Below are 10,876 nucleotides of genomic sequence, written 5' to 3' on the forward strand. Positions count from 1 at the left end.
CGAACTCAAATTCAAAAACATGGCCCTTCCCACGGAAAATAAAAAAATTCAAAATATTGAACTCTCTTTCCATTGGTTTATTTAAAATCACGCGGATCCGCAACCCAGTAACCCAAAGCCATCGATTCTTTTTCGAATCCAACGGTTCACAACACATGAACAAAAAACCACACAGCCCACCACTGCTATAAAAGTGCTTTCTCACCCAACGAATCGTTAACATCACCCCACGCATTTCGCAGACGCACAAATCTCATTCTCCAGTTGAAATTTTTGTTCATGGAGGCAACGGCAAAAGTAAAGAAGGGTGCAGGAGGGAGGAAGGGCGGCGGCCCGAAGAAGAAGGCGGTGACCCGGTCCGTCAGAGCCGGTCTGCAGTTCCCTGTGGGGAGAATCGGGCGTTACTTGAAGAAAGGGCGGTATGCGCAGAGGGTTGGAACTGGGGCACCGGTCTACTTGGCAGCCGTTCTTGAGTATTTAGCTGCTGAGGTATGAATTTTGTGTTGTAGATGCTTAGCTTACATTTCGGATCCGTTTTCAACTTGTTTTTGTTTTGATTATCCTTTATCAATGATATGTCTTGTTTGTGATGCATTTTCGTCAATGTTTGATATTCAATTTTTACAAATGGGGCATTGATTTCAACATCAAAATTTCCTACATTCGCCCTATGGTTTGTTTATTTAGATTATCTTAATTTTCCGTCCAATTTTGTTACATTTCTTGACGCTGTTCTGCCTATATTCTTGTTAGCGTCTACTTTAAGCATTTTGTGTCTTGCTTTTTCTCTGGGTATTGGATCCTTTAATCTGAATTTTTTTCCGGTTGGGTTAAAGGTGTTGGAGTTGGCTGGTAATGCTGCTCGTGACAACAAGAAGAACAGGATCATCCCTAGGCACGTCCTGTTGGCCGTGAGGAACGACGAAGAACTTGGAAAGTTGCTGCAGGGGGTCACAATCGCCCATGGTGGGGTGCTTCCAAACATCAACCCAGTGCTATTGCCTAAAAAGAGTGGCGGAGAGACTGCTGCCAAGGCGCCCAAATCTCCTTCTAAGGCTACAAAGTCTCCCAAAAAGGCTGCTGCTTAGTTTATCTTAGGATTTTGTTGGTTAGAAATGTATGGTTCCTTTTGGGCTTAGAACGAGATGAATTAAGGTTGTAATATTTACAGATCTTTGTTGTTTTAGATGCTTTCTTGTGGAATTCTGTGAATGAATGAAACAATTTGTTTCAGAATTTGAGCCTGCTAATTGTGTCCATTTTTAGTTTCCATGTCTTTTGTGATTTGCTTCTGAATGTAAATGAAGTGATTAATTGTGTCCAGTGGGAATTTAAATCAATTTGAAAATGTAAACGTGCAGCAAGGTGGTTTCATGGAAAATTTAACTTATGATATGAATTCACTTTGTCCATAGAAATCCTTTTATTCGGATCAAGTTGTTGCAATACGTTGGGATGACAAGTGGGCTGCTTTTCTGTTAGCCTCCTGGTTCTTGGTTATGGCTTTGAGCGGATTTGGCATTCCATTTCTTTAGGATGAAGATTGTTACCGAATGTGGGCTATGCTATGCACAGGGGCCGTGCTATGGTTCACCGTCCATGAAAAATTATTTGTCATATACAGTTTTCGTTACATGGTGGATTGTTTCTATATTAAATGGTGCCAGCGACGAGACTCTTGGGTGCCCCGTTTCCCGATATCGCGGCTCAACACATTTTGTTCCGTGTTGAATATTTGTTGTGATGTATGGTGCTTGGATTTGGATGAAACTCTTGATAACCTCCTCGTTTTCCTGCTGTGACTCCTCTCTACGCTTGAGGGATGGAGCTTCGTTTGGCTCTGTATATATTTATTTGATGCATCAAATTTAATTTGTCTATAACAAAAGTCACTGCAAATAAACTTTTAGTAATTTTTAATACTTTCCGTATGGATAAGATTCAATATGTTTGAAATTTAACCGGTGATTATCACATTTCAGCACCCTGAATGAAGGAAAATGCATTGGTTGAGCAGAATTCATTATCACTCTTTTACATCTCCTCTTCATGGATGGCTCATGTGGTGGCGGCACTCCTGCACACAACTCTTCGTTGGAGGTCTGTTCCCCACTTTCATTCTCATTATGCTTGCTTTTTGTACACGCGCGATGTTAGGGAATTGCACCGAAAGAATATATGGTTAACATGTTATGCCTGCAGCTAGCCTCTGATCCGTTTGATAAAATGCTGGACTGAGAACAGAAGCTCAAATTCAGATGTTACTATTCAACTCACGAATCAAACATATGTTGTCTAAAACATATCTGTTGAATTTAGTAGTTTCAAAATGCTTGATAAGAAAATCATCTCTCACTTTTCTGGGGCATTTATGAATTCTTTTCTACGTCGGCCGAAAATCATATGACCAATGTAGTTTAGAAACCGTAAATGTCACCTCTGATATGAAATCCTGGGTCGACTTCTGAATGGACACCTCTAGTTATAACCGGAATCAGTGTTGTGTTCATATGGAACTCAGTTATGCAGTCAGTTTCTTCTCTCCTTCCCCTTTCTTCCAAATACAGTGTGTCATATCTTATAAATAAATGCATGCAATAATAGGAACACAGAAATTTCTCGTACTCATTTACATGTATGCACCGTTTGAATGAGATTATGAATAATATGCGATATGCGGATGATAAATCGATACACATGAATAATATAAATGTTTTATAACTCTTAACTTTTGTAGAACTTGAACCAAACTTTGGATAAAATAAAATTGTGTAATCAATTAATGTTTCATCATTCGTATCAAACAGTGTCATAATGTATAATATATAGGACCGTTAAAGATGTATTGATTACATATCGAATGACCATTGAGTGAAGCCTTTAACACATAGTTGAAAAAGGGCTTCATAATCAAATACTCTGACCACGTAAAATCTAAGCTCCTTCGATACTAGCGAACGCATTTGTACGAAGGCTGTTTGCTTATCCTTTCTTCAGAAGCACTTCAGAATTATAACTTTGCATCTGTAAGGGAAGGGTCATATATCTATACACATAACTTGCCTATGTTGAATCATCAACGATGTTGAGTTCGATCACACTGATATACTGAAAGCTAAAGTCCATTTAGTTCTCGACATCCGAATTATTGCGTTTTTTGCAAATAGAACTGCGAATATCAGATACATAATTTTTGGAGAAATATACTTGAAATACAAGTATTATAGTCGATATTTATTGATTATCATTTATTTCCATTCGATCAACATTTTATGTGTCCCGACATGCCAAATTTATGATAACCATTATTTATTCAAAAGGTCGGTTGATCGACTGCTAGCATTTATTCTGTAGTGATATACTCTATACAACTTAAAGAAAGTTGTTTGATGAAATACCATAGTTATATGGTTCCTATGATTTTGTCTTGTAATTTGGTGTTTGGTTATCAAAATATAGAATTATAGGAACCGTTCTGTATTCAACGAAAATTAACTCTGTCTGGGCATGGATTTAGCCGTGTCTTCCAATTCCAAGATGAGAAATCAGTACTCGGTTTCCACCAATTGTGGTTTATCAAAAACCAACCGGTTTGAGTCAGAATTGAAGTTGTTGGATGCTTACTGGCCATCTCTATAACAGAGTTGATCTATGTTTATGACTCAACGTCAATAGGCCTACTCCACAATCTTGTTCACTGATGAAATATCCACTACTCGTTTTTCTTTAAAATGTACTAAATTTTTTTTCCCTTTCAACTCTCGGCCGAAAATACTATACATATATATATAATTTTACCATTTAAAATTAACTCACCAATTAATTATTTGAAAATCCCAAAAACACACTTAAAAATAGAAAATCGTAAACGTCAACTAAACCTAAAACTAACATTTTTCAAAATAACGTATAAGCATCTTAAATCCTCTCAAAACCACTCAAAAGCATCAAAAGTCACAAAATTTTTAAAGTAATCTTAAATCATAAACTTTTTACGGAAAACTAGCGACGGTCCTCGTGTGCACCATCAGTCCAGCTAGTTCAACCATTAAGACTTCCATCATCAACAAAATCACGCTCACCTGCATCGATCACACCTAATGAGTCTATTGGATGATTATGTTACACATTTTGAATATTATATGTTTTTTGATTTTTTATTTCATAATTTTTTTTAAAAAAAAAAATATCACATCATACAAAATATTAACGAGAAGGCTCACAATCCTCATGAAACCTGTAACTGTAATCCTTTAAATTTTCAAAGTCGAAACATTTTAAGAATATAAAACTCTCTCTACTTGAATTTATTTTGTTTAATCACTGACCTTGAATTCTTCTTCAGCTGACCCCAAGCTTGTTTTGTAGTTTCACAATTCACAATTCCTGTGAAAATGGGTTCTAAGACTGATGAATTGGTAGCATCCAATGTCTTGTAATTTATAACACTCTCCTCCCTGTGGTGTTGGATTTGTTCATCGTAGGATCGTCTCTTAATGGTAGAGGATATTTACCTGTTTCCACAACATCCCAGAGGTCAAATGTGTTGGATCTCGGTTTTCTACGTGCCCAAACGCAGCGGAAGTTTAAAATTTTTATTTTATTTTGAAAACAAAATAATTCTTTTGGACACTCGTATGGTTTTCAGGAATTAAACATGCATAGGATGTTTAAAGAATTATACCTTTGTGAATTAAATCACTGGACTCCAACTAATCCGGTATAAACGGATTAGCTCTTGTTGATTCCCTACGAACTTTCTTCGATGAAATCCTCCTATCAAGTCCACGACTGGATGGTATGTTCCTCTTCCAAATTGCACTAGAAAATTTGGAAGAGATTTTACGTTGGAGACTAAAACGAGAGGCGGCTCAACCTTGGAAAGAAAAACCAAAGAGGCCAATTTTTTTTTCTTTTGAAAGTGGGAGTCACGAAATTCTTGAGGTGGTAGGTGGTGGTGTAGGGTTTTCAATTTTTTTTTGTGTTATTTATAATTAACTTAAACCCTAATTACATAATTAACATTAATGGGCTTGATTTAATTAATTGGGCTAGTCCAACTAGTTTAATTAATTTAATCAAAGTCCATTAAAACTTTAATTATTTAATATGTTGGACTTGTACCCCTACAAGCCCATTAAACACATTATCCACCATATTTAATTTATTAATTAATCAACTCAACTTTTGAGCTTAATAAATTAAATACATTATAAATTCAACATTTGAATTTATTATTTAAATTATAAATTCAACTTCTTGAATTTTTATCACCTCTAAAATTCAATATTTAATAAACCCAACATTTGAGTTTAATAAATTAAATTCTCAAATTTTATAAATTCAACTACTTGAATTTATTCTCTCAAAATTTAATTATCATAAATTCAACTCCTTGAATTTACTATATAACATAAATTCAACTTCTTGAATTTATTCTCTCAACGGGAACAAACGATCCAGTACTTGTGTGACCCTCAATGGTTCAGGGATACAGCTAGCCGTGGGTTCACAACTCTTTGTGATTCAGGACATAATCCTTTATTCGGGCTTACCCTATTTAGCCCCATTCTTTTCATCAACACCTTGATTAAGAATGTCAGAACTCATTTCTGATTGCACCCATCGGATCATGGTAAGAGCGTCTAGTAGCATCGCCCCATGATCCCCTAGGTATCACTGATAGTGCCTGCAAGAACCAGTCGATTATGATTAACGTACAGTACGGTCCCTTCATCTCATATATCCCGATCGAATCTGCAACCATTGGTTCATCGAGGGTTGCATATTAATTCGATAACTATGTGATAACTATAATAGTGGCATCGCGTGTACTATTGGAGAACTCCTTCTTCAATGTACATCTCATACTCTGGCCAGAGATTCCATGCACTATTATTACATTAGATCACATAGGATATCCACACCCGTAGGTGAGCGGTGAATCCCCGACTACAATGCACTGGCTCCTATATGTGTCGCAACTATACCCAACCTCGCCACCTGATGACTCTCCTGGAGTCGGTAAACGAGTCAAAGCACAGCCCTAGCATATAGAGCCTCAGTGTTGTCCCGGGTCGTAAGGACTAATGGTGTACAATCATAACCACGGACTTATCCTCTCGATGAATGATAACCACTTGGAAAGTCCGAGGGAGGGTTGTTCGGTATAATCATCATATGACTACCCATCTGTATGTTTGGACATCTCTATGCCCTTACCAAGAAACGCAGTACACAACATCACAGATGCTAGTCTCGAGCTCAAGCGACCTTTATCCATGTTTTAGGCGGCTGAATCGACTAGGAACGAATTTAGATCATACAGTGTTTACAAATGAGTTTCAACATCGAATTACGATTCATTTGTATTAAAGTATAATCAAGGTCTTTATCTATGTTTGAAATCATGGGTATACAGATAAAGAAATAACAAACCATGAAATAATGAATTATATTAAAATAAAGATTGTTCTTTACAACTGAGTCAATAAAATCCCTAGTCAACAGTTGACTTGCAGGGCATCTACTCTAACAATCTCCCACTTGCCCTAGAGCCAACTACCCATAAACTTTAATCCCATTGCTTCGCGATGCTTCTCAAACAATGGTCCTGGCAAGGGCTTCGTAAGTGGATCGGCAACGTTATCTGCAGAGGGGACTCTTTGGACTGATATGTCTCCCCTTCCCACAATCTCCCGGATGATGTGGAATTTCCTCAGTACATGTTTGGATCGCTGATGAGACCTTGGTTCCTTTGCTTGCGCAACGGCACCAGTGTTGTCGCAGTACACCGGGACTGGATCAACTCCGTTAGGAATAACGCCCAACTCTTGGACAAAATTCCTCATCCAAACTGCCTCTTTAGCTGCAGCAGATGCAGCAATGTACTCAGCTTCAGTGGTGGAATCCGCAACGGTGTCTTGCTTGGAACTTTTCCAAGATACAGCCGCACCATTAAGCATGAATACAAAACCAGAGGTCGATTTCGAATCATCTACATCACATTGGAAGCTAGAATCAGTGTAGCCTTCCAATTTTAATTCTCCACCCCCATAGACCATGAACAAGTTCTTAGTTCTTCTCAAGTACTTAAGAATATCTTTCACGGCCTTCCAATGCATTGGACCAGGGTTCGCCTGATATCTGCTTGTAACACTCAAAGCGTAAGCAACATCAGGACGTGTCGATATCATACCATACATGATACTACCAATAGCTGACGCATATGGAACACGTGTCATCATCTCTATCTCTTCTTCAGTTTTGGGACACATTGCTTTAGATAGAGTAACACCATGACACATTGGTAAGTATCCTCTCTTGGACTCTTCCATAGAGAATCGCTTAAGAATGGTATCGATATAAGTGGCTTGGGTGAGTCCCAGCATCCTCTTCGATCTATCTCTATAGATCTGTATTCCCAATACATAAGATGCTTCACCCATGTCNCATAGACCATGAACAAGTTCTTAGTTCTTCTCAAGTACTTATGAATATCTTTCACGGCCTTCCAATGCATTGGACCAGGGTTCGCCTGATATCTGCTTGTAACACTCAAATCGTAAGCAACATCAGGACGTGTCTATATCATACCATACATGATACTACCAATAGCTGACGCATATGGAACACGTGTCATCATCTCTATCTCTTCTTCAGTTTTGGGACACATTGCTTTAGATAGAGTAACACCATGACACATTGGTAAGTATCCTCTCTTGGACTCTTCCATAGAGAATAGCTTAAGAATGGTATCGATATAAGTGGCTTGGGTGAGTCCCAGCATCCTCTTCGATCTATCTCTATAGATCTTTATTCCCAATACATAAGATGCTTCATCCATGTCCTTCATGGAGAATTTACTGGCCAACCATACTTTAGTTGATTGCAGTAATCCTACATCATTCCCAATGAGCAGGATATCATCAACATAAAGTATTAGGAATGTCACTGCACTCCCACTAGCTTTCTTGTACACACATGGTTCCTCGGGATTCTTAGCAAAACCAAACTCTTTGATAGTGCTATCAAATCTGAGGTTCCAACTCCTTGACGCCTGCTTGAGACCATAAATTGATCTTTGAAGTTTACATACCTTATGTTCACTTCCTACTGATGTGTATCCCTCAGGTTGAGACATATAAATTTCTTCTTTGATGTCTCCATTGAGAAATGCAGTCTTTACATCCATTTGCCATATCTCATAGTCATACCATGCTGCTATGGCTAGTAGTATTCTAATGGACTTAAACATAGCAACTGGTGAAAAAGTGTCCTCATAGTCAACCCCTTGCCTTTGAGTATAACCTCTTGCAACCAGTCTTGCTTTGAAGGTCACTACCTTCCCATCCGCCCCAAGCTTTCTTTTGTAGATCCATTTGCATCTTATGGGAACGATTCCCTCAGGTGGATCCACTAATGTCCATACTTGATTTGAATACATAGAGTCCATTTCTGACTGCATGGCTTCAAGCCATTTGGTTGAATCAGTATCAGATATTGCTTCTTTGAAATTCATTGGGTCACATCCAACACAAGGCTCATCATGGCCTTGTTCATGAAGAAGTGTATATCTGGCAGGTGGTCTAATAACCCTATCAGACCTTCTAGGATCTTGTACTTCAACTACTGGTTCTAGGGGATTAGGTTCAACTTCTTAAGTTGAGGGAGTATCTTGAATTTCTTCAAGTTCTATCATCTTGCTTTTTCTATCTAATAGAAACTCCCTTTCCACAAAGGTGGCATTTCTTGAAACAAACACTTTTGCTTCACTAGGATGATAGAAATAATATCCAACAGAATTCTTTGGATATCCTACAAAGTAGCACAAAGTGGATCTACTATCCAATTTGTCTCCCACTGTCTGCTTCACATACGCAGGACATCCCCATATTCTCAAGTAAGAATACTTGGGAGGTTCCCCCATCCATATCTCATATGGTGTTTTATCCACTGCTTTAGTATGGACATTATTCAACAACATTGCCGCAGTTTCAAGCGCAAAGCCCCAAAACGATGTAGGCAATTCAGTGAATCCCATCATAGATCGAACCATGTCCATCAAAGTTCGATTTCGACGTTCAGAAACACCATTCAATTGTGGTGTCGCTGGTGGAGTCCACTGCGAGAGAATCCCATTCTCTTTTAGATAACCCAAAAATTCAGCACTCAAGTATTCTCCACCTCGATCAGATCGAAGTGCTTTAATACTTCTTTGTAGCTGATTTTCTACTTCAGATCTGAATTCTTTGAACTTTTCAAATGCTTCAGATTTGTGTTTCATCAAATAAACGTACCCATACCTCGAATGGTCATCAGTAAAGGTAATGAAGTAGTAATACCCAAATTTTGTGCTAACACTTAGCGGGCCACAAACGTCCGTGTGAATCAAATCCAGTAGACCATGTGCACGTTCCACGTTTCCACTGAATGGAGTTTTAGTCATTTTTCTTTTTAGACAGGACTCACAAGTTGGTAGAGAATTTATGTCTGACAGGTCAAACATGCCTTCTCCCACTAGCTTGTGCATCCTTCTTTGGGAAATATGACCTAGTCTAGCGTGCCATATTTGTGCGGGTTTTGGATCTTCTATTTTTCTTTTGTTTGTTGTTGTATTTGTACGCGCTTGGATATTGTTCAACGGAATATCTTTTAATTTTAAGTTATAGAGATCGTTTGTTAATTCTCCAGTTCCAATCAAACATTCATTCTTGTATAAATTGCAAACACCTTTAGCAAAAACACAAGAATAACCATCCCTATCAAGCATAGAATTAGAAATAATGTTTTTAACCAATTCAGTAACAAATAAAACATCTCTCAAAAACAACTTAAAATTATTGTCCAAAGTTAAAGTAACGTCTCCAATGGCAGTGGCAGCAACTCTTGCTCCATTTCCCAGTCTTAGAAAGGTCTCACCGTCTCTAAGCCTCTTGCTTCTTCCCATCACCTGCAAATCATTGCATAGATGAGAACCACATCCGGTATCCAATACCCAAGAAGAGGAATTAATAGAAACATTAACTTTAATATAAAACATACCATGGCCAGAACGCTTCTGGGCAAAATACTCCGCGCAATTACGCCTCCAATGTCCAGGCGTGTTGCAGTGGAAACAGATTTGTTCTGACTTGTCAGGCTTTGTGGGCCTCGGATTTGGTTTCTTGTATGGCTTCTTGTTGGGCTTGTTCTTCTTTGGAGGGGCAGAACGTTTCTTGCCTTTATTTGGGGATCCCTTTTTCGTACTATACGAAGAACCCACCAGAAGAACATGCTTTTCCTTTTTAAGTGTGGCCTCATAATTAGTGAGCATATTGACCAACTCTTCAAGGGTGGCCTCAAGCTTATTCATATTAAAATTAACCACACATCCATCGAACGAGGCAGGTAAAGACAGCAATAGAATATCAGTCGAGAGCTCACTAGGCATAACCAAGTCGAGTCCCACCAACTTCTCGATGAGCCCAATCATCCTAACACCATGCTCATGGACCGAAGCCCCCTCTCGCAAGCGTGTAGTCATGAGGTCTTTAACAGTAGCATGTCTCTCTGAACGAGTTTGTACAGCAAACAATTCTTTCAGATGAAGGTGAATGTCAGCAGCATTCACCGCCTCCTCGAACCCCCTCTGAAGTTCATTCGACATAGAAGCCAACATGTAGCTCTTAGCTTGGAGATCATGATCCCAATGTTTCTCAAGCTTGGCTAATTCAGTCCTACTGATATCAGGAGCCGCCTCCTTAGGTGGCTTCTTATCAAGCACATACGCAATCCTTTCGGAGTTCAGAACAATCTTTAAGTTTCGAAACCAGTCATGATAGTTAGGGCCAGTCAATTTGTTTTGATCGAGAATGATTGAAAGCGGGTTACGAGT

General features: G+C 38.6%; 2 protein-coding genes across 5 annotated transcripts in view; both read left to right on the top strand.

The window, feature by feature from the left end:
- Positions 1–206: 206 nt before the first annotated feature.
- LOC140980152 (histone H2A.2) lies at positions 207–1,239 on the top strand. The gene is made up of 2 exons (XM_073445849.1): positions 207–489; positions 837–1,239. The coding sequence occupies exons 1-2, from the start codon at positions 280–282 to the stop codon at positions 1,086–1,088; spliced, it is 462 nt and encodes a 153-aa protein (XP_073301950.1). The 5' UTR covers positions 207–279; the 3' UTR covers positions 1,089–1,239.
- A 446-nt stretch (positions 1,240–1,685) lies between these two features.
- LOC140981202 (glycine-rich RNA-binding protein 4, mitochondrial) overlaps positions 1,686–10,876 on the top strand; it is a 14,773-nt gene continuing 5,582 nt past the window's right edge. The window contains exons 1-2 of one of the 4 annotated variants that reach the window (XM_073447518.1): positions 1,686–1,909; positions 1,983–2,100. In XM_073447518.1, the coding sequence (XP_073303619.1) occupies positions 2,001–2,100 (100 nt within the window). In that variant the 5' untranslated portion in view covers positions 1,686–1,909; positions 1,983–2,000. The remainder of the gene's footprint in view (positions 1,910–1,982; positions 2,101–10,876) is intronic. The other 3 variants (XM_073447519.1, XM_073447517.1, XM_073447520.1) reach the window with 3 other exon arrangements.

The sequence above is a fragment of the Primulina huaijiensis genome, chromosome 7, assembly GCF_012295235.1.
Source record: "Primulina huaijiensis isolate GDHJ02 chromosome 7, ASM1229523v2, whole genome shotgun sequence".
NCBI lineage: Eukaryota > Viridiplantae > Streptophyta > Magnoliopsida > Lamiales > Gesneriaceae > Primulina > Primulina huaijiensis.

Bases quoted from the DNA above. Each gene is read 5' to 3' on its own strand.
- LOC140980152 (XM_073445849.1), top strand. From the start codon at position 280: ATGGAGGCAACGGCAAAAGTAAAGAAGGGTGCAGGAGGGAGGAAGGGC. The intron at 490-836 runs GTATGAATTTTG...GTTGGGTTAAAG, and splicing joins TTGAGTATTTAGCTGCTGAG to GTGTTGGAGTTGGCTGGTAA.